General features: G+C 43.8%; 1 protein-coding gene across 1 annotated transcript in view; it reads right to left on the minus strand.

Moving 5' to 3' along the window:
- PAK5 (p21 (RAC1) activated kinase 5) overlaps nt 1–27272 on the minus strand; it is a 63057-nt gene extending 35785 nt beyond the window's left edge. The window contains exon 1 of the mRNA XM_026064172.1: nt 27066–27272. Coding sequence (XP_025919957.1) covers nt 27066–27269 — 204 coding nt within the window. The 5' untranslated portion in view covers nt 27270–27272. The remainder of the gene's footprint in view (nt 1–27065) is intronic.
- Between the last annotated feature and the right edge of the window lie 610 nt (nt 27273–27882).

Raw genomic sequence — 27882 nt, forward strand, 5'->3', positions numbered from 1 at the left:
GTAATTAACTGTTTTGCCCTAATATGACCTTGTGTTTATTGTCTTTAAAACTACTATACTTTATGCACTCGTTAAGAATATATCATCTTTTGTCCTTCTAGAGCTCTGTTCTCAGAAGTCTGTGTGGATTTAAAATCTGTGACGTGCAGAGCAAACAAATGTCCTTTTAGGAAATGTCATCTTATAAACAGCCAATCTAAATTCTGATTTTGTTTCTAGCTAGCTCATCCCCTCGCTTTTATTATACATAAAATAAAAGCACAGTCTACAGACATCTCAGTTTTTCTTAAGAAAAGGGACATAGAGCAAAGCCATTAAAAGTAATGTAAGAACAAACAATGGAAGTGCTAATAATTTATCTTCTTGCATTGCAAGAAGCAAGCATCTGAAGTATTGGAAACTATGTTCGTGATACCACACGTTACTCCTCAGTGTGAGCATATTTGAACAGTGCTGCCTCGGAAGAAGAAATTATCCCTGTTACCAGTTCAGAAAGCAAGCACTGGCTTTCCCTGGAGTTAACAGAGTTTTACACTGGCAGCCCCGGGTGTAAGAGGTGTCGGGGCCCACATTTGGCTGCTTCTCCTGGGCAGGAGAGGTTGTGGGACTGCCGAACAGAGCACGCCCCTGGAGAAATTCGAAACGGTGGGAAATAGCCCAAACCGGACAGGACAGGGCTGCGAGCAGCATTAGCTTTCTTAGTACAAAATGGACAGCAAGGCTGGACACTGTGGTTTTACTGAGATCTGACTCTGGGCCACATCTGCTGCCCCGTGGCAGCCAAAAGCCCTCAGCATAGCGGGGGCACTGAGGAGTCACTATCCCGGAGAAGACAGCAGTTAACCCTGGCCTGGCATGGGATTTAAATCCTCTTTAACCTGAAGAGTTTAACTCCCTCTTTTTCCTGGTACTTCAACGGCAGCGGCTGTGTCCGACAGCCTCAGACCAGCGTGAGGTGTCTGCATGGCTGAGCTTGAACCCTGAGCTCCTGTCTTGTACTGTCACATAACCACAAGGCTTGTAGGGGCAGGAGGGAGATGGGAGAAAGACCTACCCATGTTCTTAAATGCTTGACTTTACCTGGATAATTAAATACGCTACCAGGGAGAAAAAGCAAGGGAGCTGGAAGGCCAGTGACTGGGGAGCTCAACTCGGATTTAGGAAATAAACAGACGCTAAAGGGAATAGGGAGAGATGTATCTTCTAACATCCTAATTCAATGATTTTGGTTCCTGGAGGAGCACACAGGGAAAGGACTGCTTACTATTTTCAAGTAAGTGGGCCCACTATTTCACTTAACGCTTTTTTACACTGAATATTCAGTAGAGGAAGAATTACAACCTCTGAGTTGCCTTTCCAACAACAAGCAGCCTAAATTCTGAATTGCCGTCTCAGAGCCATCCTTGAGATCTCAGTGTGGTCCAATGAATGCTTCATTATGCCCAAATGGGGAAGCTTCACAAGAAAGGACTGAAATCCTATACATCCTATACATTTCTATACATCCATCCCCTCTTTACCCCACCTAATGCCAGGCAGATTTGTGATGACAGCGCTCACTGCAGAAGTACGTAATCAGCGCTGCACTCCTATCTGCAGAAGATGAGCTTGTGTGTCAGTCTTAGACTCTTAGACATTAGATAAAAGACTATGCTTAAAAGGAAGCACAGAATACCTGTCTGTTTTTAGAACAAAAGGGGTTTGTAGACTAAATTAAGGATTAGGTTCAGTGGCTTAAATCACATTTCTTTCCCCAGCATTTTCTCCCATGTAAAGCTGGAGGAACTCTCTTGGGGAACTTGCTCATACATCGCTCCTCCCAAAAGTTGCTGTTGCCCAGCTCAGAGGTTATGATTTTTACAGTGTCCGTTCACAGGGAGTTAGGCCCTGAGGACAAGCTCCCTTTATGGGTACAAGCCTGACTGATTTATCCACGTTCCCAGGGTAAGGAACTCAGCAACTTGTCTCCTACATCGTCAGCCTGGTGGCCACCCATTCGTTACCTTTCTACCTAGCATGCGGACCTCATGCCTCGTCAGCAGCCGCTCCACGGGCTCTCCCTTTGGCTTTCACTGCTTTAGCTACCAGGGCAAGGTAGAGCCTCCAAACTCCTCACACACAGCTTTCTCCAGCCTGTTTTCTATCAGAAAATTCAAGCTCCCATGCCCCCATCATATCTCTTGGTCCCCTCCTCTTTGGCAGCCCCCTAACAGCTTTGTACACCGAAGCCAGTCCTCCTCCTGCAACCAGGTAAAACTTGCTTTTAATTTGCCCTTGTGTAACCACATGTCTATGCTATGTCTAGACTGGTGGTACAGCTAAGGAGGGAATTGGACAGACACGTTTGCCTCTCTGAACTTCAAGACCTGGACCAATGCCAAAAAAAATTCTGGCTGTGGGACCAGCAACCCTCATCCTTAGTGAGAATCCGAGATGCTACGAATTGTCCAAGTGAAAAACAAGTGATGCATTTGAACAGCTGGCTCCCACCCTAGACAGGCATGGAGCAGATACAGCTATACAGACGGATGTGCAGGCACCAGAGATCTGCACTAACTGAACGCCTCATTTTCCAATGGTAATAAAAATCATTAAAGTATGCGTGAAGTTTAGTGAGCTTGTGACATACAGTATTATCCTGGGAACATGCGTTTTGCCACAGAAACTAATCAGATATATGTCTAGAAACTGTGCTGGAAGGGAAGAAACATGATTTATCACTCTGCGCACTCTAGTAGTGTCCTACTGGACCTATTCCGATTTTGATCTACAGCCTGTCTATAAAATGGCTATTACTCAGAGTTAGTCACAAGGAATATACAACGACTAGGAATGTATATGAGAACATTTCTTCCTAAAGCCTGTAATTTAAAGGTTGTCTTACACCTGGAAAGCCCCAGAGTCAGTATCTTTTCTGTTCTTAAAAATTCCTTCCCAATGATATATATTCTCATTCTCCCTACAAAAAAAATTATTCCTTTTTGGTATCCCATAAATTGCTCTTGTGGCAAGGAGTTCTGGAGGTTACACATATATTGGATGCAAAGAAAAAATGATTTAATTTTCACACTGGTTATGCATTTGCTGCCTTTAGTCTAATTTAATGTTCTTTGACGACTGTGACAGCTATAGCTCCAGTGGTTAGGTCGCTCAGCTCAGACAGAACAACTGGGGGATTCATGCATTTTACATCAGAGAGCCACCAGACAAAACCTTATCACTTGCTCCTTGCAGTGTAGCACAGTGCCTAGCATGCAAGCTGTAACTTTTGGGATTTCTCTCCTGCTTACAAGCTCCCAAATTTCACCTACATGACATATTAGACACATATCTGCTTTAATGAATGCCTGCCAATCATGCTAGGTACCTCCACCCTACGGTGTCACTGGGATGTAGCATATCAGTCTTCTCCAGTCTGTGCTGGAAGTTCTGGGTTAGGGGCTGACCACTTTCTGGCCATTTCAGATTCAGGGTCGATGGGGCTTGCTTCGGTTGGTATCACAACACAGAAATGCCCTCCTGGGTCAGACCTGCCTACACAGACCTGAATGTGGCCTCCTGTAGTGGCAACAGGAGACGCTACTGAGGGAAAACACGAGCCTCGTCACGATCTGCAGTCCTTTCCCTGTGTGCTCCTCCAGGAACCAAAATCATTGAATTAGGATGTTAGAAGATACATCTCTCCCTATTCCCTTTAGCGTCTGTTTATAGGCCTGTTTGTGAATTCGTCTAATCCTTTTCTGAACCTGCTGATACTGTCTGATGCCACAACCTCCTGTGGCAACAGGATCTGCAATTTAACTTCATGCTGGATACACTGGTACCTTATCTGTCTTTGGCCCATCTCCTTCCAACTGCAGTGACTAGTTCTAGTACTGCAGGGTTTGGCGGTCAACGGTTCTTCATTCAACTTACCCACTGTATTCATCATTTTGCAAACCTTCATCACAACCCTGCCCTCTCCAAACAGAAGAGTCTCAGACTTTTTAGTCACTCTGTATTTGCTTCTTTAAGTCCCACAGTGTATCAGGATACATCTTTAGGCACCAAGACGCCTTTAAAGAAGTTAGCCATTAAAGCTGAAGCTGACGGATCTCGCAACAGCTTGTCATTCTTCACAATCTGCTACTGGCACCATCCTACCTGCTGGTCCTACCTCACCTGTAAAGCAAGACAGAGGAACACAGAAAATCTTATCCCTGTCTCCTCCTCCTCTCTACTTTCATTCCCTTCCTCCAACATATTGCTATGGTTCCTGTGCTCTGAGCAGATCTAGAAATTCCCATTCTGGGACAACTGTCAGAGAGGACCTTCCCTAAACAAAGAAGGACTTAAAAAAAAAAAAAACCAAATTAAAACTCAGCAAAGTCCACCTCCAGGTTTTTCACTAGCTGGGAGGGCAGAAGCACCCAAGCATGGACCATTGCTTCACCACCGATGCTGCAGCGCATGCCATGTTTGTGATGTGCTCATCATCGAGATCTGACTCAACATCACTGGATGTAAAAAAGCAGCTTTTACTCTGTCCACCTACTATCAATTGGCATGTTACTCAACTCATGACAGATGCTAATAATGGTAGAGCGTGTGGATTCTTTTTTGCGTTATGACAGAAGAGGCAACTGATACCTGTAATGACACATTGCTGCAGATAACACGCTGCATTTTCTACGGCGAGAAAGGTCACTACAGATTATGTCAGTTAAAAAATACTTCCTTCATAGAGGCTGAGTCACCATTCCTGTATGAAGACTCCCAGATCATTCCACTCTCCTTACCATTGTACTAGAGACCCTGAGTTTGGAGGACCGTCATGCTGTGCAGCTGGGCTGGCCACCTGCATTTTAGATAGGCAGGCTGGTCTCACCACTGTACTACTCTGGTATTAAGCCCTTGTCTCTCTACTAATTTCATCAGAGTAAAGGCAAAGCAACTCTGCAGCACTTTGATACTGTATTTATTTTATAATGCATGTAATAAATACAAAACTACACAGACTACAGAAAAAATTAAAGTAATTTTCTCAGAATTCCTCCCTTTGAGGAAGGGCAGATGCTAGAGAGAGTCTTCTGTTCAAGAGACTCCCTCCTATGCATCCACCTACCAAACACCTCACCAAAAAAAAAGAAAAAAAAAAATTTTCCTGCTTGGTTCTTCAGGAAAATTCACAAATTGGTTCTTGGTTCTGCAGGTTCTTCAAAAAAAGAGAGAATTAGCCCAGGCTGAGCTCTGCAGTGCATTTTGGTGGGACTCCTCAATAGGGGCTGAACTAACTGGGCCAGATGAGCTGGTGTCTCCAAGCTAGCAAACCGAGGGCATGTTTACAATACGGCAGTGTGAAGCAGCAGTGGCCAATGTGACAACCCTCCAGCTGGCTTTCCCCCGTGCAGCATGGTACCACCGGGGAGGGCGGCCACAGCTCAGGGGCTCCAGCAAGGGTGACCCTGGGGGCTGCAGGTACGCTATCCACCAGGTGCCCTGGGTTGGAGCTGGTGCTCTCCTGACTACCCAAGACTGGCTGAAGCATCCCCATCTATGCTGGAGTCATGGGTTTGAGTGCACGGAGGCACAGCCTGAATTTTCTGCTGCCACCCAACGAAGTCACTTCAGGAAGAGCAGAGTTTGGCCAGTGCAGTGAGCTGAGCTTCCTAATAAACAGCCTCCAATACGTACATGCAATACTATCACACCTGATACGGGCAACAACACAGAATAGGTAAGAAGCTGGGAAAACGTCTGCATATCAACATTAATTATTGAAAGAGTTGATAATGGAGAAATGACATTTACTCAACCTGAAAAATATGTATTATTTGATGGATCAAAATAAATGTATATCTAAACATTTGAGACAAGAATGATATTCTTAACAACAATGTTACTGCCAGATGTTTAAAATTCTTAAAAAGTAAAATGATGGAAAACTATAAAAGAAGACTAACCAAAACTGCACTGTGTAATTTGTCAACCTTCACAGCAGTTTTAAAAGTTAGTTGCCATAACAACAAGAGCAACACTTCATTATAATCACATTCACTGGTAATTCTTCTGACATTTTAAAATATAGTAACTTTAACAAAACATTTAGTTTTAAAATTTCACTTGAATATCTACCTTCTAGTAACTTTTCCTTCTTTCTGTTTTAAAATACACAAACATGGTCATTATATATCATTTGAAATGTTATTAGGAAACTATGAAATGCCAAAAATAATTATTCTGGCTATACTTATAATACATCAAGTATATGCAATTTTATATATAATATGTATACGCAGATCTCTTAGACACACAACAAATGAGAGTGAAATGTGATTTAAAAGTTTACCGTGACTGAGAAAATTACTGTATGTATTACTGATGAGTTATATAACCATTCCGCATGGAGAAGAACAGAGAATTCTCAGATTCTCAACAGCTCAGAACTTCTATTTCATAGGACTTCTGATATATCAAAATTTTCTTTTATTCCGAGATGGAATGAAAGAGCAAAATGTCCCACAAGATGAAATTCCTGAAAAACATTAATTGTAGGAATTTCAACTGCCCTCTTAATAACATTGCATTTTTGTAAGGCTAATGTAGTTCATTTCAGTAGTGTTAAGAGTGGAACAGCTAAGCCAAAAAGCCGTATGAAATCATTCCACAGATTGTAGCTTTTTGGCCACATTTTGTATAAAATCTGACCATCAATGTAAAACTTTCATATTTTGTCAAAACAAAATTATTTGAAAGAAAAAAAAACTCATTTGGACAGCACACAGCCAGCTCTGCTGAAGAACACCAAGAGTACCTGGGTATCTTGTTTCTCTACCCCTAAAGTACCCCCAAATCTGCCAGTATTTCCCTGCTAAGGAAATATTTCTTTTTTTTCCCAAGGAAGGTGTAAAGCAATTTCAAAAAGATTTATTGAGAATGTGGTCCTGTCCTCATGCTGTAAATCTCCATACCATTGGTGTTACAGCTCTGACCCTGCAACTCATGGTCTGATCAAAGCACCCACAGTGTCCCACTAAGGTGAACGGGATGCCATGCAGAGGTAGCACCTAACAGTCTTCGACCTGTGCAGAATTCAGAAGTAGCTAAAAGCCCCAAAACTCAAAGCACTCATTTCGTCAGGAAACATTCTGGTCCCAAAAAAAGGGCAAGGTCCAAGATTAGAGAACTTCTTTGCTCCAAGAAATGCAACTCTGCTTTTTAGTCTTGTAAGACTAAGACAGAAGCAGACTGCAAACTCATGACATGTCATTGTTCCAGGACCGAATTTTGCCCCTTCTGCATCATCAGCAGTTGTAAAATCCTAAAGGAAGATGTGTGTGCCTGCAGTGTCTTCAACTGTATGGCATTATGTGTAATTAGCGTGCGTAGGTTTGAGCTAGGCACAATTTATTCTTTGCCACACTGACTGTTTTTAACTATTTTGTTTTGTTTTCACTTAAAGACACAGAATTTGTCAACAGAGTTTCATCCCAGCACACCTTTCACATTAGCTGAGGAAGACATTTGCAACGCTGACATTTCAAGTGCTCCTCAAATGCCTAGAAACAGTGATCCCTGCAGGGTACGAGGAGCGTGACAAAACCAAGTGGGTCTCCAAAAGAAATCTGCAAGGAACTGTGTGCAAAAGCTGCTGAGCAGGCTTTTGGCTCTAGCTGTAGGATTTGGATGGTGCTGACACCGCCTTTCCAAGGTGCTCTCTCGCTCTGGTGGCAGCCACTTGACATGATCTGCAGGGACTTGGATCCACCACATGGGCCAGCTGCAGAGGCCATGAGTGCTTGGAGGCAACCAGAAGGAGTTTTTCTCCTTTGTCTGAATGGGGATTTCCATCTCCTCATGCTTACTGGTCTGGTATTTGCCAGCAGTGCTTCTCCTTTGGGCTGGGACGGGCAAGTTGAGGCCGATTTAGTGCAAGGAAACAGGATAAGCGATTTCTTCTTCTTTGCATCCCAGAATTTCTGTGGTTATACATGGATCCTTTTCATGGAGGAAGATGGGTCCAAGGGCTCTCCAGTGGATCACAAAGGATTTATAGGCTCCTAGCACCAAATGTCATGCCAGTTCTGCTATATCTGCACAGATGCATGCAATCTTTGCCCCAGAGAGAGGACTCCAAGAACCCCTAAAAACTAGAGCATCAGATCTGGCCAGGATCTAGTCTGTGAAAGAGGAGAGGTAGGCGATGGATGGAAGAAGGGTCACCTTAGACATTTCTCAGGTTTTCCACTCTTGCAACCATGGGAAGACTGGCTGGCTAAGGACAGTCTTGAAAAAGGATTAAAGTGGATTAGGAAGCAGTGTGCTGGGCCTGCATGGTAGGTGAACTGTGATCAAGGTACCCGAGCTGCTTATATTTTTCTAGCACAAATGCTTCACAGCACATTTGCGGGTTTTGATTGTATGGACAATATAGACGTCAATGGTATATTTATGAAAAACATATCACACTTGAAGGAATCCCTCTGTGGAAACATCTTATTGTCTGGGACAAGACAGAAGAAAGTAAGGCTCAGAACACTCTTCACAATAGAAGAATACTCCTTGTTAATTCCTTTGCATTTTTCCTTTGAAACATTCCAGTTGATTCTCTTCTAGGGTCCAATTTTGCATGCCTTCCTCAGGTAAAGCTGTGTTTGACTTGAACAGGTTTATGTCCAAGTAAAAATTACAGAATTAAGGGCTGGGGATCACCAGTTAATATAAAGCAATGAAGGTCCACTGTCTCTAGTGTACTTACTAACTGGTACTTCAAAAATCTGGTCTTGGGATCTGATACTTGCCTGGATTAATCATATGCTACAAGAAAGAGATGTGAAAAAAGCATTCTGCATTACAGTTCTTTGTACTAAGATAGGATTGCAGATGCCTGGAATAGGAGATGAAGCAGGGGATGACAATTCTGTTTTTTCTTCTAATTCCTGTTCAGTTCCTAATCCAAGTCAAATACTTGGTCACTTGTTTCTTTCCTTTTTTGCATCTCTTCAGATTCAGAAATTTATGCAAAGAAATAAACTGTAGGGCATAGGTAATTGTGACTAAATAAGCAGCTCACTTGCCCCTCCGTCTCCTGAAGGTGACAGGCCATTGAAAGTAGTAAGTCATGGTCTGCAGGCCTACACAAACCAGTTTGAAATCCAAAAGTGTGATTCACAGAGTTCACAGATGAATGCAGTTTCTGGTCAGAGGCATCAAAGTTTGGTAAGCAAAATGTATTGCAAAATTGCACTTTAGAACAGGTGTTAACTGGCATATATTCAACAGTGCTGACTAAGCTGCCCACTGCTTTGAACTTGGTATAACTGTTCACATAGTGGAAAACTGGCACTGAAATTAGTGTAACAGCACTCTATATACACTTAGGGCTAGTGCAAATGGCCGCACAGAGTTTTCTGGAAGCCCTCTCTGCAGCCGAAGGGTGATCATACTTCATGATCATGCCTTTTTTCATGCTTCTGAAATGCCTGTACACCAATGCATGCAGCATGGGGAATAAACAGGAAGAATTAGAGATCTGTGTGCAGTCGCAGGGCCATGATCTCATTGCCATTACAGAGACATGGTGGGATAGCTCGCATGACTGGARTGCTGTCATGGATGGCTACRTGCTTTTTAGGAAAGACAGGCCAGGAAGGCGAGGTGGTGGAGTTGCTTTTTATGTGAGAGAGCAACTGGAATGTAACGAGCTGTGCCTAGGGGTGGATGAAGAGCGAGGCAAGAGCTTATGGGTAGGGATTAAAGGGCAGGCTAGCATGGGTGACACTGTTGTGCATGTTTACTACAGGCCACCTGATCAGGAGGAGGAAGTCGATGAAGCCTTCTACAAACAGCTGGAAGAAGTCTCATGATCACAGGCCCTGGTTCTCATGAGGGACTTCAACCACCCTGATATCTGCTGGACAGACAACACAACTAGGCACAAACAGTCCTGGAGGTTCCTGCAGAGCATTGATGATAACTTCTTGACACAGGTGGTGGAGGAGCCAACAAGGAGAGGTGTGCTGCTGGACCTCGTACTAACAAACAAAGAAGGACTGGTTGGAGATGTGAAGGTCGGGGGCAGCCTTGGCTGCAGTGACCATGAGATGGTGGAGTTCAAGATCCTGCGAGGAGGAAGCAGGGCAAGAAGTAGCATCGCAACCCTGGACTTCAGGAGAGCAAACTTTGGCCTCTTCAGGGACTTACTTGGAGGAATCCCATGGGTTAGGGCCCTAGAAGGAAGGGGGGTCCAAGAGAGCTGGTTAATATTCAAGCATCCAAGCTCAAGAGCAGTGCACCCCTATGAGTAAGAAGTCAAGCAAAGGGGGCAGGAGACCTGCCTGGACAAGCCAGGAGCTCCTGGCAAAACTCAACCAGAAGAAGGAAGTATACAGAAGGTGGAAAGGGGGACAGGCCACTTGGGAGGAATATAGGAATGTTGTCAGAGTATGTAGGGATGTGACAAGGAAGGCTAAGGCCTGTTTGGAATTAAATATGGCAAGAGATGTCTAGGACAACAGGAAGGGCTTCTTCAAATACATCAGTAGCAAAAGGAAGACTAGAGAGAATGTGGGCCCGCTGCTGAATGGGGTGGGTGCCCTGGTGATGAAGGATGCAGAGAAAGAAGACTTACTGAATGCCTTCTTTGCTTCAGTCTTTACTGTTCAGGCCTGCCCTCAGGAATCCCAGACCATGGAGGTAAGAGAGAAAGTCTGGAGAAAGGAAAACTTTCCCTTGGTTGAGGAGGATTGGGTTAAAGATCATTTAAGCAAACTTGACACCCACAAATCCATGGGTCCCGATGGGATGCACCCACGAGTGCTGAGGGAGCTGGTGGACGTTATTGCTAAGCCACTCTCCATCATCTTGGAAAGGTCAAGGAGAACAAGAGAGGTGCCTGAGACCTGGAAGAAAGCAAATGTCACCGCAGTCTTCCAAAAGGGCAAGAAGGAGGACCCAGGGAACTACAGGCCAGTCAGCTTCACCTGCATCCCTGGAAAGGTGATGGAGCAGCTCATCCTGGAAGCCATCTGCACGCATGTGGAGGACAAGAAGGTGATCAGGAGTAGTCAGCATGGCTTCACCAAGGGGAAATCATGCCTAACCAATCTGACAGCCTTCTATGATGGAATGACTGGCTGGGTAGATGAGGGGAGAGCAGTGGATGTTGTCTCCCTTGACTTCAGCAAGGCTTTTGACACTGTCTCCCATAACATCCTCATGGGGAAGTTCAGGAAGCGTGGGTTAGATGAGTGGMCAGTGAGGTGGATTGAGAACTGGCTGAATGGCAGAGCTCAGAGAGTTGTGATCAGTGGCACAGAGTCTAGTTGGAGGCCTGTAGCTAGCAGTGTCCCCCAGGGGTCAGTACTGGGTCMAGTCTTGYTCARCTTMTTCATCAGTGACCTGGATGAAGGGACAGAGTGCACCCTCAGCAAGTTTGCTGACGATACAAAACTGGGAGGAGTGGCCGATACACCAGAGGGCTGTGCTGCCTTTCAGAGACCTGGACAGGCTGGAGAGGTGGGCGGAGAGGAACCTCATGAAGTTCAACAAAGGCAAGTGCAGAGTCCTGCACCTGGGGAGGAATAACCCCATGCACCAGTACAGGTTGGGGGTTGACCTGCTGGAAAGCAGCTCTGCTGAGAAGGACCTGGGAGTGCTGGTTAACCATGAGCCAGCAATGTGCCCTTGGGGCCAAGAAGGCCAATGGGATCCTGGGGTGCATTAGGAAGAGTGTTGCCAGCAGGTCGAGGGAGGTGATTCTCCCCCTCTACTCAGCCCTGGTGAGGCCACATCTGCAGTACTGTGTCCAGTTCTGGACTCCCCAATACAGGAGAGACATGACACTACTGGAGCGAATCCAGCAGAGGGCTACAAAGATGATTAGGGGACTGGAGCATCTCTCTTATGAGGAAAGACTGAGAGAGCTGGGCCTGTTCAGCCTGGAGAAGAGAAGACTGAGGGGGGGATCTTATCAATGTATACAAATAACTAAAGGGGGAAGTGTCAAGAGGATGGGGCCAGACTCTTCTCAGTGGTGCCCAGTGACAGGATGTGAGGCAACGGGCACAAACTGAAACACAGAGAGTTCCATCTGAGAGGAAAACTTCTTCCCTGTGAGGGTGACAGAGCACTGGAACAGGTTGCCCAGAGAGGTTGTGGAGTCTCCTTCTCTGGAGATATTCAAAACCCTCCTGGACACGATCCTATGCAACGGGCTCTAGGTGACGCTGCTTGAGCAGGGGGGTTGGACTAGATGATTTCCAGAGGTCCCTTCCAACCTCGACCATTCTGTGATTCTGTGATTTATCAGCCAGTTGTCATTAAATCTAAAATCTGCAGCCTACGCTTGTTTTGGGTTTTTATTTGGGGGAGGCTTGTGAAAAAAATTTGCTTTTCTCAGAAAAGCCATAAGAAATTGCAAGAAGTAAACAAACACTCAACCACCATCTCCCAAAATATTTCAGTTTTAATAAACTACCAGGAGGCTTCAAAGGAGTTGCGGGTCTCCTGCGCTCTGCTAGCCCCAAGGCTCCCAAAGCAGCCTTCATGCTCCTGCCACAACACCATTTTCCCTCTCCCGGCACTAACAAATAACAGCACCCTGCATCACAGGCAGCGTGAGCTGGGCAGGGAGACTGATGACTACTAGATAACAGAGCAGGAGATGCTAGTCCTGAGACAATACTTTTGAACAAAAATATTTCCATTTTGAGTTTATTGCTGAATAAAATGGGAGCTCAACATTGCCTGGCCAGTTCCATGACTAACTGCAACCAAGTGACAGGCCATTAAACAACGATTAGCCATGTACCGCATCCTGTCGATCAACATGTCTTTAACACTGTGCAGTTTTGTGCCACAGATGAGCTCCTGTAGTTTGTACATAGCAATTACAGAGTAATGCTCTACAACCTGTGTCACAGCAGAAGTCACAGATCTTCAGTTCTGAATCACGAAACAATAAAGGACATGAACCAAGCACTTAAATCAAGGTAGATCTAAAGTAAAATCTATTTAGACATTACTTCTATATAACAAAGGGAGTATTTTAAGTTTATATGTGATTGGTTCTGGGAACTGGTGGAAGGCAGTATTGTGCGAGTTTTCCCAGTGGCGATATGGAAAAAAAAGTCTTTCTACTACCAAGCTACATGATACTATCAAACATTTTATTCTAGGGCCCGGTAAAGTGTTGGTCTGGGTGCTTCACAGGGAGAGGAGAGGTGCACAGGAGGGGTGGGTGGTGTAAAAGACAGCGTCATGCCATTTCACTCTCATTTAACACCAATACACTTATAACAGCAGGACCGCCATGGTCCTGGGGTGCTGACTGTCACCACGGCAAACATAGAGTATAGCCCACCCTCAACCAACAGCACCAATTAAAAAAGGCCAAAGAGAGGGACAGTCTTTAAAAAGTGGTCCTGCAGCGTAAACCTCCTTTCCTGTTTGGACGACATTTCCCCAGAGCAGCTTCCTATCATGCCCTGAACATGCATGTTAAAAGACGTGAGGTTGATAGAGCATTAACCCAATTAATGATCCCGGCTCTTCTTCTCAGTGAAAGGTTTTTGGCTGCAGTTTGATTGAACCTTCTAAAATACTTCAGTGAATTCCAGTGTGATAATATTTTATGCTATGGAAATAACTGCTTTTATCTGACCGCTTTGGCAGCGGAGAACTTGTTTAGGTGGCAGAGGCTCCTGAGCCAGTTGCTTTAGACTGCTGCAGCTGTGGCCATCTCCCTGGTCTTAATTACAATGAGGATTTTGACAGTCTGATAAGTTATAAGAAATCTTAATAATATAAGAAATAATTTAAGCTGTATTACTTTTTTATGCAATTTACCACAGTGAAGTAGTTTTTATAAATGGCATACACTTGAACACAAATTCAACGTTTCTGTTTTACAATGTACGGAGGCCAGTTTGGGAAGCTTCTTGTGCTCTAAAAGCCATAAAACTGCATTATGAATTACATCCCCATTTCATAAATCATTAGGCAAACGCAGCGAGCAGAACAGGAAGCCAGCGAGCGTCTTCTTCCCAAACGCTGTGAAGCCTGGATTTCACAGATCGATGGGGCTCATTTCCCAGGAGCCCAGCAGAGCACTGTTCAGGGTCGAGACAGCTATCGCAATCAGAGCCCGGGGTATCTGGGATTAAAACAATGAGGACCAATGGAACAATGTGTGCAATGCACTGACCGCGCTGGCAGGCACCCAGCTGGGAAGCCACCGCAAGAGAAATGACTCTGCACCCGGTGACACACTTACTGCCTGCCCCGTACCACAGCTGACCAGCACAAAAACAGCTAAGCCCCACAGCCTTAAAAATGGTGAGGAGGTTTCAAAGCACTTTATTAAAATTGTGCAATCCCAGTCCCACCCACATATGGGGGTCTTTTTTAACCTAATTGGTGCCTCACAGTATTATGGTCTCTGTAATCTTCTCCTGAAAACTCACTCTGACTTCAGAGAATTTAGGATTTTGTATTAGCAAAATGGGATAATTTAATACGCACTGCAAATGGCATCATCTTTTTCTTCCAAGGAAATAGAAGTTTTCCTTTTCAAGGACAGTTATTATTAAATAGGAAGTGTTAGCAACAAGAGTGATGTAAGTAAATGGTGCTAACCATCACTGAATAATTTCCAACTGAAAATGTGGATATTTAGCAGAAAGATCCCCTGTGCAGAAATCTAAACAGTTAAGTCAAATTTACAAGATGGGCGATAGGAAAGACAGGAAGAACTTCCTGAGCTGATATTTAATTTACTCAGTCTTGTAAATGAAAACTGCAAATCAAACACCTTAGTGGATACCCTCTCTAAGGAACCAAAAAGAAACGGAAGATTTCAGAGAACGGTCTGCAATAGAGTAACTTGCAGTGATGATACATGGGACAATAAAACAATCTCATTTACAAGAAACTGCTAAGACATTTGTAGGGTAATTCTGATTTGATTTGATTTGCCAGACCGCACCACCTCCAACTGCATCCTGTTCCCAGCAGTAGATTGGCCCTGACACTCTTAATAAATTAATCTGTCTGTCTGAAAAAGCGCTGCAAGCTGCTGCTCCTTCCCCTTCCTACACCACTTAGGACAGCAAAGAAAGTAGAAATGAAGCAAACCAGCTTGCTGGTGCTGGACGGCGCGGGATGCTCTCGGGTGGCACCGCTGCAATCCTGTGGAGCAGCCGCTTCTCCTTCCCCTCTGTGCCTTTGCCGCAGAGGGAGCCCAGGCGAACAGGCTGGACTAATCCTGCTGCGTTTCGGACCACTGCAGCAGACCTGCCCGTCCGCAGCATGCGGGTCCCCCTGTGCTGCGACCCAGGGCGCAGTGGAGGGACCACAATCCTCCTCCTGCAGCTGCACTGATTTTTTTCCCCAGGTGACACATAAAGGCGGACACATTTAAACTAGTTTTCTCTGCCTATATATTCCAACACTAATAGGAAAGTGTTACTTCATATGGAGCCATACTTCTACAGGGAATGAGTTAAATCTGAGGCTTTTTGGACTGCGAACATTTGACTAGTGAGCGTTTTTGCTGGAAGTTTATGCTGCGCTCTAAGGGAATTATTAAATGCAAATGAGGCCACAGATAGCAATTATTGTTTTGTTCAGACTACAAAACTGTTCATTTCAGTAAAATTCACAATCTCTTGCTATTCTTTTAGTTGTGCGATTCCAATAGCTAACTAAAGCCTGTTGGATCTGATCTTTGCAATTAAAAAGAGAAAGTTCTCATCCTGAATATTTCTCCTTTGCTCCTTTCTCTCCCTCCAAAGATCTGCATCTGACATGCCCTTTTATTTCAGACCCACGCAGTTCATCCTGTGGAACTGACATTTCAACAGAAAATGTATTTAAAAGTCTCTACAGGCAAAGCAGCATTGTCCTCTCACAATATAGGGAGCCTGTCTACTGTATGTGGATCCTGTGTGAAGGAGAAAACAAGAAAGAAATAAACGGCAGCAAATCAGTTTCAAATTTCTAGAGAGCACCAAAGCTCATATCTAATCGTGTTAGAAAAGCAGACAGAATAAGCACTTACATTTCGAGCTTTGGCTCCACAGAAGTGAGCTGCTTAGCAACATTATTTTTCTCCTGACCCCTACCACTCTTTGTAAGCAGAACTCTGCTGGGATTGAATAAACTTGGCTGGCTGGTTATAATATAATATAAAATAAAATATAACGTAATGGGACTATAACCAATATGGATTCTATTCTGAACTACAGTGGACCAAAACAAGCACTTCATTTAGCAGAGCTAGGAAGAAATATATCATGAGAATGACATGGGGACTTGCAGAATATGTAGTTCCTGGGTTATTACTGTCATTGCATGCTTTTGCTGATGTGGACTGCAAATGCAGTATGAACAATTTTATATGGAAATCCCTTCCACAGACCTTTTATTAAAGAGGATACACGATACCGACTATGAACAAGGATAAAATGAACAAATTCCATCAGGATGTCCAAGAAGATTTCTCATTACTTGTGCTGCATTGGGACATGCAGGTAGATGAATTTCCAAAGATTTCTTGCTGCCACCTAGTGTTCAGTACTGATGACCACCGACAAAAAGAGCAGAGGTTTGCTAATGTCGATACGGTATTTTATCTAAGTGACTTTAGGGGTACTGCTCTAAGTTCAGCCAGTCAATATGGTCCCTGACAAAACAGGAGAAAAAAAACCCTCACAGCCTGTTTTACTCCATCAGCTTTCTCAGCTGAGTCGAGCAAGGACTCACCGGGCTGTCTGACTGAAGCTTGGTAAAATATGTTCTTCCTATTCCTTTCTACAGGGGCTGTTTGCTTTTATACTTCGTTCTCAGAAACCAGAGAGACACTACTGCTGCAGCAGCCACACTGAAGCACCATCTCTGCTTCCCAGGTCCTTCTCACGAGTTCATGTGCCCAAGCCTAGCTTCTGTCACCAGAGCTTTTACAGGTCAGTGTAGAGAAATATTTGGAAGAAACAAGCGTTGATAAACAAATGGGAAGAAAGTACTTGTTAACAGCTCTGAAGCCAGAAAAAGACACGTTGAAAAGAATTGGAAGAGCACTGGAAAACTTCCAGGTAGTAAGCTGGGAGCTTGGATCATTTATCAGGCTGGACAAGCAAGAAAGAGGAGTTATGGGAACAATTTCCTATAAGTCTGACTCCAGGGACTAACTTCCATGTTAAAAAAAGAACATGATTAGGCAATGCCCTTGCTCAGAAAATAATTCCTGGCTTCTTTTAGCTTATACAATGCTACCTGAAGATACTATGAGAAAGGATTTTGGGGTTTAGCATTGACTGAATGTTCCCAGGGGATCACACTCCACTTCTGAAACTCTGATACCGAGATTCGTATCTTTTACATGCAGACCTACAATATGTTTCTTAAGCTCTAAAGCCAGGTAACCAATTATCACCCCTCTAAGGCAGAGGGGCAAAACAGTCCACTTATTTACTTAAACCCTTGGTGCAGTGTTGGATGCCCCTGTGTGATTCAGCAGGGTATCAAAGCATCCTTCCCTACCTAATACAACCTGCATTAGATGAAGGGACTCAGTCGGCTTGAAAACCACATTTCTGCAAGCAGGGTGTTACTCTTGCTGCCATTTGAGTCCATTTAAAGGATACAAATAGTAAAAGAGAATGAGAAAAACTTTCTTTGCTCCTTACAATATTTATTTTGTGTGGTGCTGGAATTTTTCAAACAGACAACGCCAGTGCTTCTTCAGTGTGCAGCTTATGAACCCTGCAAACAGATGTTGGTGTCTACAAGTCAACTTCAAATAGACCCTCCAAACATATGTGGCTGAACATGAGGAGTTTGTGATGAGGGACAAATAGACAGAAAAGCTATGTGAATAATTGATTTTCTGGTTCATTAGCTGAATTGAAAAACTGAGGAACATTTTGTGTTTTGAGTCAACCTGAAGTAATAATGATTCTGTTTTCTTGTCCAAAGGAGGCTCTAGAAAAACAATTTCATGTCAGGTTGAATAGTTAATCAGGAACCTCACTATTCAGAAAGTCATAAACTCAAAACTGTGAAGAGCTGGGAATACATTAGTCAGCTGAAAGAACCTATGGGGGAGGATTTTCTTAGAAAAAGCTGAAACAAAGCATTTTTGGTCTTCAAAAATGTATTTTCTTCCATTTTAAATTATTTACATTGAAACTGCATTTTCCATAAAATGAACCACTCATCTGAAAAAATTCTTCCTATTCTATTAGTCAGGTATATTCTCCCTTGTTGAACTAATCTTTGCAGGTACAAGCAATATTCTTCTAATGAACATATGTAAATAGCTGTAATTTTCTGAAATTGCACTATCCAAAATAAAACTGAAAGGTCCCACCACACAACATAGTACATATGAGAACATATTAACCTAGTGATATAAAATACAACAGACTTTGAATTGTGAATTTCTCACATTTATTCATACTGTGTCTGACTTATATTTGTATAGTGATAGATTTGCTGCAAGATCACTTGAAATTGGAGACCTGGCTCTTCTCACACCAAGTTAATGTCAGAGTAAAACACATTCATTGACACTAGGTGGCATATTTGTATCATATCTGTATAGAAGGAGAGAGAGGGGAGCACAGTCATCAACAGAAGTTGCACTGTCACTTAAAAACATGGGAAATCAAATAGCCCTCAAGAGTGAAGCATTATCCCTGTGTAAGAAAAAGCTTCTACTTAAACGTTACAGTAGTTTTTACTGGTACCATGTAGAATCAAATGCATTCCTGCTTAATGATCAACGTAAAGTCAGAGTGGGGCTGCAAACACGCCTATACTTACTGGAAGGTTAGAAAAATTTAGGTTGGGAGGGACCTCTGGAGGTCATCTAGTCCCACCTCCTGCTCAAAGCTCAAGGACTAGTTGGGCTGCTCAGGGCCTTGTTTGTCCATCAGATTTTGACATCTCCAAGGGTAGAGATCGCGCAGTCCCTCTGGGCCGCTGTCCCACTGCTCAACAATTCTCACTGGGAAGCTCTTTTCCTGACACAAGATTTCCACTATTGCAACCCGCTGGCTCTCACCCTTTTGCCGTGTGCTTTTCCTCCTCTGCAGCCTCCCTTCACATGGCAGGTTGCTGCAAAGCTAAGCCATGTTGCTGCCACCGGGCCCTGTGCCACAGGCATGGGGTGCTCCTGCTGGGCAGTGGGCCAGCATGTGGAGACACCTGCACCACACATTTGAATTTGCCTGTTCTCCTTTGCCTTTTCTCGTTTTGAAGAAAGCAGGGCAGGAGGTAGGGAAGGTGAGGGATTTTATCCAAGGTGCCCTTACAAAGCGTGTAATTACAAAGCGCGATTGTTAAGCATGAATTATTAAGTGTGTGGTTACAAAGAGGGCCCACGAGATGTCAGCAGCTTTCCAAGTCCCATCCTAACAGCAGCAGAGCCGGTATTTGGCCCACTGGCATCCTTGGAGGATGGGAGCCCACCTCTGTGACAGGCTGGGAAGAGCAGAGGCAGAAAGCACCAAGTGTCTGTGGAGGGAAATGGATAGAGGAAGCATCTGAAGAAGTGGAAATGAGAAGACAAGATAGGAATTAAGAGCAGACACTGACATAATCTTCCTTTGCTGCTTGGTTTCTGTTCAAAATGAACATAGGAAAGTTCTGGAGTATCTTCCTGGAATAGCTCCTGTTTATTTCAGTGTTTAAAACTCAAATGAAACCCCTGGAGTGGCAACACAGATCATGAGTATTAGACACTCCTGCACGGGAGTCACCACTGGCAGTCAGGTCTGCACAGGAGGACTGAAGGGAAGATGCCCTGCAAAAGCAGAGAAAGACCAGAACTGGGCATCATGGGTTGTCTAGAATAAGGCAGTCAAGTCAAAACAGACAAGTGAGCCAGTGGGAATGAGGTTCTGGAAATGTGGAAGGGGAAGCAAAACCGCAGGAGCTTAAGGCACTCCAGATAGCAGGGAGGACTTGGCCAGGCAGCGTTATCCCCAGCCTGAGGAGATGCCCATGGCTGGCATAAAACTGAAGCTCTTCAAGCAAGAACCGTTAACTGTCCAGTCTACAGCAGCACCATGGGAGGCGTAAGTAGAAAGAAATACCTACTGAGAAGAAGAGGCAAGAACTGGGGAGGGCAGGGAGGAGGAAGAGAGATCAGGGTAACTACTATTTTGTAAGTCTGAGCTCGGCAGCATGCAAGGCTCCTGAACAGTTCTTTATTTCTAAATCAACCTTTTCCTGGTTGGACATTTTACTTGTGCAATTTCATGTAGGAGAAAAGGACCAAGGGTTATCAGATGAGACCTGGAAATTTCTGCCTGCTCAGCCACAGCCAAGGATCCTTTCTCATGTTGTTTTTTGTCTTTGGCCAGTCACCACTGCTGTGCACTGTCCTGTGCAAATGCCTAGAGTCCTCCACCCAAGCTGGAAATGCATATACATGTAGAAAAAAGGATACCTTAAACAAGGTTCGGATTTCACTGCTCAGAATACTTTAAGAGGCCAAATACAATGGGGAAGGGGAGGGAAAGATCCACTTTTTCTTCTGCCAAAATATACAGTAAATAGAAGCTTTAGTTTTCATGTCAGAGCCATTAAAAGGGCTACAACCAGTAACTTATTTTCTATTTTTTTACTGTGTAATACAGTAAAATACAGAGGCTGAAATGTAGCAGTAGAAGCTTTAAAAGGTTTTAAAGATGATGGTTAATTTTGCAGCATTGGGGTGAACGTTTGAGAGGCAGCAGCAAGGAAAACTAAAACTACAGATAAGACAAACCATATAGATTAGACCACTGAAACATGAGGACGGAAGAGAGACAGGTCAGTGACACTGTGGTCGGTCCCATTCGGAAATTCTGGCCAGGAAAGTCTGCACGTGGCACAACACCAGGTGAATGAACTACCTCAGCACAGGGCACAGGTCACTGGCACAGTTAATGTGTATCTTCGCCCAGACATGGGCATTCAAGGGTATTTTGGTGAACTGATGCAAAGCACTTGTTTTCTCCACTTTTAATGTGGTTCAAACCAACACAGCATAGAACAGGCTACTTTCCTTTCGTCAACAATACAGCACCCAGGTCAAGCTCATGATCTTGCTCTGCCTTTGCTGGCTGAACACTACCTCTCTAACAGCTGAATAACCCTACTGCATTGCCATGTCTCAGCTATCCGAATGACTTATCTTAATACTTTAGATACCGTGGGGCAGTGAATAGTCTCATCCCTTTCCACCCCGTGGTTCTGAGGCATCTCCAAAACAGCGTGAGGAAATTCTTGCAGCCCATGTGCCAGGAATGGGTCATACTGTGAAAGATGAGCAGAAGAGGACAGGTGACAGGCTACTACTGACTGGTGAATGGGGGAGAAAAATTCAGGAAATGCATGAAATTACATTGCATGACCATGAAGGGATTTATCACAAATGTATTCATGGGAGCAGGACACATGGAGGTCTGAACGGGGAGGTCATTATTCCTCTCACCACTACTTCAAGCAGAGATGCATAGCTGGCCTGCATGTAGTATGGTACTCAGTCACCTCTCTCCTTGCTCAGGCACAATCCCATCACTACATTATCCTCAAGTTGGGATCTTGTCCACAGTATGGATGGGTGAGATTACCCCAAAATATTGTCAAAAGAAAAGCGATGGAGGCTTTATGCGCAAACTAGCACAGACATCTGAAGAACAACCTCCATGAAGTGCTTTTCCGAAACAAATGGCATTTTTTCTCCAGTAACTTACACAGCAGTGACAAAGATCCTGTCATGCATTCCCAAAAGAACGTGGTATTCTTGAAGGGGGAAGGCCAGAAGAATTAGCCTCCAAGTATGTGCTAAGAGAACACATAAACACTCATAAGAAAAAAAGGGAGGAAACAGATGGGAAATTGCATTAAGGCAAGCAAAACAGAAATACAAATTTTACCTGATGCAATGCAAACACTAGGTCTCACCTTTGGTTAGAGATATAAATGGATATAATACTGTAATAAGGTCACATCATCTCCTGCTTTGCGTTAGCTGCACCAGGAAACATGAGAAGGGACTTTTTAAAGGATTCAGTGTTGTCCTGCTTCCACTGATGTCAGTGAACATTCATGCACCTTAATGAAGCATCTTTACAAAGCCAATGCTAAGCTCTTTTAAGAAAAATCAGCATGTTTTGGGGTTCTGGAGTTTGTTTTTTAATATTTTGAGCAGAGTGGAGAAATTATGAAGAAGTGATAGACTTTTGCTGCCTAAATCCCATTTGTTTGCTTAGTTATTGATTCTGAGGCCTTTCAAAATCAAAAGGTGGCAACAAATTGAGCCTCCTGGACAGCATAATGGCAATGGAGATTGACTGTTCTGGAATAATTTTTTCCTTCTTATAATGGAGGACAGTCCAAGCATATTGGATGCTGAAGACAAACACACAAACAATGAACTCCAGGTACACAGAGGATAAATGAAAAGGGCTGAAGCAAGTGGACTGAGGGCCTAAAACTAGGATACGAGATTTCATGAAATCTATTTTGAGTACAGGAAGACGGAGGTGATTCACATTTTTCATGCGGAGAAGTTTTCAGTGAAAAAACAGCCTTTTCTCAAAACCACCTCTCTCTCCACCAAAAACCTATCAAGATCACTGTCACTTTCTATTCTTCATGGTATTTTCTGCCATGTTTTACTGACTCATGTTAGAATTTGACATACACAATATTTTACTGGTATCCGGGTCAACCACACTGCGAATGGGAATTCCATTATTGTCTTTCCTTGTGTTTGAAATGCATGAATTTCTGCAGGTTTGGATTCAAATTCTGATATTATCACATGCCACTGCAGTGCCACCCCACGCGAAAGGACTACAACCCTCTGGTCTCTGAAAGGCAGAGGCAGCACAACGAGCCTCCCTGCCGAATGGGGCACCCCAGGGTGTTTGGAGGCCACGGCTCTGCCTCTTCGTCCTGGCTGCTGCCTTTGAACATATGGCAGGTTATTTAGCTGGAGAGGTGAGTATATTATCTTTTACTGGTTTTACCCAAAGGAATACCTTATTTCTCAGTGCACAGTGTGTATCATCAGGTCCCATCTGCTTCACAGACTGAGAAAAAAGCAAATGGTACTGACCGGGAAGGCTGCAAATCCCACAGAAGTCAAGAAAAGTCTTTCCCTTCCTCTGCTTAGGCTTTGGATCAAGCCCAAAGCAAACAGAATCAATCCTGAGCCAAAACTCACCAAAATACTCTGTTAAACTCTGCCTCCAGAATCTGCACGACTGTTTAGCCTCAAAGGAGTAACTACTAGCACGAACACTTCTGCCTCACACAGTGCATATAGTCAAAACTGAAGTAATTAAAAAGAGAGCAAATTTAGAAACCCAGAATTGCAGTTACAGAGCTGCATAGGACCTGAAACCACTATATGGACTAACTCTGGACTAATGCTTCAGCCTGACTTAATATGGTGACTCAGAACCTGCTTAATTATGAACCTGTTTCTGCTACACCTCAGTACATTGCTTTAATTAAACCATATTAACTGCTGGGTGGAAAAGAAAAAAACCAAAGAATATCATGAGCTTGGAGCTATCTTCACCTATTTCAAGGGTATTTTAAATCTTCGGTTCTCACTGAAATTTTAAGATCATAAGCACCTAAATCACTTTCTAATACAACTAAAGGTAGAAGTGCATGTGCACACATGCAGAAATTAATCTGAATGAAATGTTCATCCTGAATTACTTTAACAACATTAAATACTTTCAGTTGTAAAGTGGCCACAACTTAGTTTAGCTCCAAAACTTAAGATATATCAAAACAAGGCATGTTAATTTTTAATGAATACACAGTAAAATGATTTCTTACAACAAAGTTAAAAGCAAGTTCGCAGATTACAGTCACTGCCTCCTAGCTGCTATTAAAACTATTTTTTTTTCCCCAGCATTATAATGGAGGCTATTTCAATAGGCTGTAATTGAGTCTCAGCTAGAGAAAGTAACTGGAGGGTGAAGGCACGATTTTTTGAATCCTGCAGTCTTAATCACATTTTCTCATTTAACTACACCTTTAGAGTGGAATTAACCAGAATTTCATTAATCTGCTTCAAAAGTCACATCTTCTGACTGTTCAGACTAATGTTCCTGCAAGACCCTTCATGAAGAGGGCTTGCGTGAGCCACCACCTCGGCGAGCACAACCGGGTTTCAGCGAGCCTGCCTTGGGGTTGGGAGCCAAGTGAGACGCTGTGGGCCAAGGAAGAGCTCGAGTCGGGAGCTGCACTTCGTCTCGGACCCTAGGCGCTGAGACGCTGGCAGAGACCACTGAAAGGTTGTGGTCAAAAGTGCGCTCCCGATCCCACATCCTGATCCCGATGCCAAGGCAGATGCACCCTCATTAAAGTGACTGTTTAGGATATACAGACAGACTAGCAAGAACGGACAGTTTCTTAGAAATAACTGACAGTGATTTTTTCTGCCTTGAAATGCTCAAGTTACTCATTCAGGGCTTGATCCTTCCCATACCTCTGAGTATACTGCTTCACTACAATGATACACACCAACCAGGATATGCATATGTACATTTGTAGGCTCAGACACAGATTTATATTGCCTACAGGGTGTTAATAAAGCTAATATATTTTAAAGCATTTTAAACTTACAGATTTATGACTCCAGAATTGCAGAAAAGAGATGGCACTGCCACAAGATAATAAAATGAGTTTTTCATCTTTAAAACATTTTTATTCACTCATGTCAAAATACCCAGGGATATTTTGGTGCTATGCAATACACTTGCTTTTCTCTGCTAGTAGGCAATGGTTACCCTCCTTTTTTTCCCCCTCATTATTCTGGACATCTATTATATAGCAAGATATTCTATCACAGCAAAAAATCAAGACTTCTCTTTTATCCTCCTTGTCCTGTAGCAATGCCTGGAAATCCTAATCAGTAAGCAATGAGTGTTCTTCAGGAGCAGGCAGCAAATGCAAATTTAGCAAAGAGCATTTATCAAACATAAATACAGGGTCTGTGCTCTCAGGATTATCTGATTTTCCCTTGACGGCAAAAAATCCACATGAATTTGAAATCCTAAATTTATTTTTCAGTTTAATGACAGCGAGAGGCAAATTATGTGTGGTGGGCAAAGTATACAGTAACTGCCAGCACGGCAGGTGTGATTTACTGGGACATTAGGATGTAGAGTCACAGAAACACTGGTGGGAAGGGACTCCCGGATGCCAGCTAGTCCAACCTCCTGCTTGGAGCAGGACTACCGGTAACACTAAATCAGGTCAAATTTGTCTAGCTGAATCTTGAAGCTCCAGGATGGGGATCCCATAGCCACACTGGTACCTGTTCCAGTGGTGTACTAGCAGCCTAGTGAAGATTTTTTCCAGCTGTCCAATCTGAATCACACCACAACCTGTGGCCATTTCCTCCTGTTTTACCATCTGCCACCACTGAGGAGAGCTCAGCTCAATCTCCTTCGTAACTCCCCTTGGAGTAGCTGCAGGTTGACACAAGATCCCTCCCTCAGCTTCTCTTTGCCAGACTTAACAAGGCCTCCTCCCTCAGCCTTTCCTTGCCTGCTGCCAGTTGTCTTGGTAGCCCTCTGCTAGACCCTCTGCAGCTTTTTGAATTCTTCCTTGAACTAGGGAGTGTGTGTGCGTGTGTGTGTGTGTGTCCATCCAAACCTAGCATTCCAGATATAGCCTCATCCATGCTGAGTAGACACAACAATTTCCTGGGCACACTCCTCCTAACGCAGCCCAGCATGCAGTTTGCCATGAGAGCACGTGCTTGGCTCATATTCCATCTGATGTCCACTGTGATCCCCAGATCCTTTCCAGCAGGGTTATTGCTCAGTCTGCACTGGTGCATGGGGTTTTTCTGTCCCGGGTGCCAAGCTCTGCCCTTCTCCTTGCTCAACTCTGTGAGGTTTCTGTTGGCCCAGTCCTCAAGGTTCACAAGGTCTCTCTGATCTGAAGCTTTATTGACTGCTATGTCAACAAATCAGCAGTGTGCACAAATTTACTGAAGGTGCGCTCTATCTTTTGTCACTGATGAAGATACTGAGTGATGTTGGCCCCACTACTGATGCGGGTGCTCTGCTCATCAGTGGCTGCCGACAGATGTCGAACCATGGGGTGCCACCACTTGAGCCTGGCAGTCCAGCCAGCTTCTATCTCCCCCAACACATTGTATGTGTAGGTACTGAAGACCTTTAATTGACTGACCTGCTCTCATCCCACAAACTCATCTTCCCTGAACCTATTCTCAAGACCAGGCTCCTATCAGAGGTCCTGTAGCCATTCTCATTTTTTTCCTCAATGTACTTTTCCCCTCTCTCTCCTGCTACAAACTGCCTTTGCCTAAAGCATCATTCTTACATTAATTATCACAGAGCTTCACACTGCAGAAGAGTATTGTCTCAGGCCTCCACTGGGACTTGTGGCTTTTTCTTCTACAGTCCGAGAACATACCAAGGCATGGTCCCTACCAGCCCTGACACCATGATGCATGCTCTTCTGGGACATTTTTAGAGGTTTTATAAATATAACAGCTAGTTTTTCCTTTCAATCCCAGTATTAAATATTTAGATTTGCAGCTCTATCCATATCCTGGCTTTGCCTACTTCCTGTGCAAACAGCTATCTGGGACTCAGATAAGCTCAGGCCCCTGACTACCTCTCACCTAACTCTAACCTTCCCTGTATTTCCAGCAATGCAAACAATAAATAAACAAAAGTGGTTACATCAGAATAATCAGATAATCTTTTGCCAGCTTCAGAACTCCAAGACTTAGTCGCAAATAGAAATGGGGAAACTGTGTGGCAAATGATGGCCCAGACTCTGTGGCTTATAACCACGTGAGCTGCTTTGCCTGGGCTGCGTGATAAAAATGTTATCGGGCCTCCAGCCAGAAATGACCATCCACCCATCTGCTTTCAAGTACAGATTTGGGGATTTTGGACAGAGATCAAGCACAACTTTTGCTTCACTTTGGAGGGCACAGCAGTATTATTTCTACAAAGCTAAATACACTTAAAGCTGCCTTAGGAAATTCAAAGGTGACAAGAAACAAAGACTCTGTACAATACCTTCATAGGAGCGAGCTGGATAGGAGTGATACATGATGGGTCCACCATAGGCTTTGGCCTGTTCGCTGTGTCTGCTAACAAGCTGTGCCACTGTTGAGGTAGTCCAGTGAACTTCTGCTCTCGGTGATCAAATCCAGTGTGAACCCGATGTTCAAAGTTAGAAGGCCCAGAAATTTCAAGCCTTTTCTTTTTTTTTCCAAACATGGTGGAAAAACCTGGGGAAGTCATGAGGAAACAGGAAAGAAAGGAAAAAAATCTTTAAGCTTTGTTTCTGTTTGTAGCCATTCTCTCTACTGTATTATTTCAGTATACATTACTAGCCTAACAAACACTTGCATGAACTTTACTCCACAAATACTCTCTTTGAGGTCTATGTAAGGAAAGCACTTGTCTGATCTCCCATCACAGGATCTGAGATTTTAACTAACCTGCTTTCTAACATATGCATATTCATATTACCTTAAGAAATAAGGAAATGCTACTATCCCCAGGAGAGAAAGTCTGAGATCCTACTTTCTACTGATCTGTCCACTGACCTACTCACATTGCAGGATACAGTCCATCAAAGTTCATAACCCTGAGCTTTCTGTACCTGCTGCAGCAACATACAGTTTTGCTTAGGGACAAAATCCAGATTAGCCATACCCTAACATGGTGGGAGAGCAAACACACAAAGAACTTGCAACTTAAAACTATACACCAGATCTTGGACTAAAGACAATTCATCCTGGCTGAGAATCTGGTCCTTACTTGTTCATATTTAGATTTCACCTAGCAGAAATGAAAGAAGGATTTATTCATACACCATCTCAGTGAT

This window comes from Apteryx rowi, unplaced genomic scaffold (assembly GCF_003343035.1).
Source record: "Apteryx rowi isolate R43461 unplaced genomic scaffold, aptRow1 scaffold_21, whole genome shotgun sequence".
Lineage (NCBI taxonomy): Eukaryota > Metazoa > Chordata > Aves > Apterygiformes > Apterygidae > Apteryx > Apteryx rowi.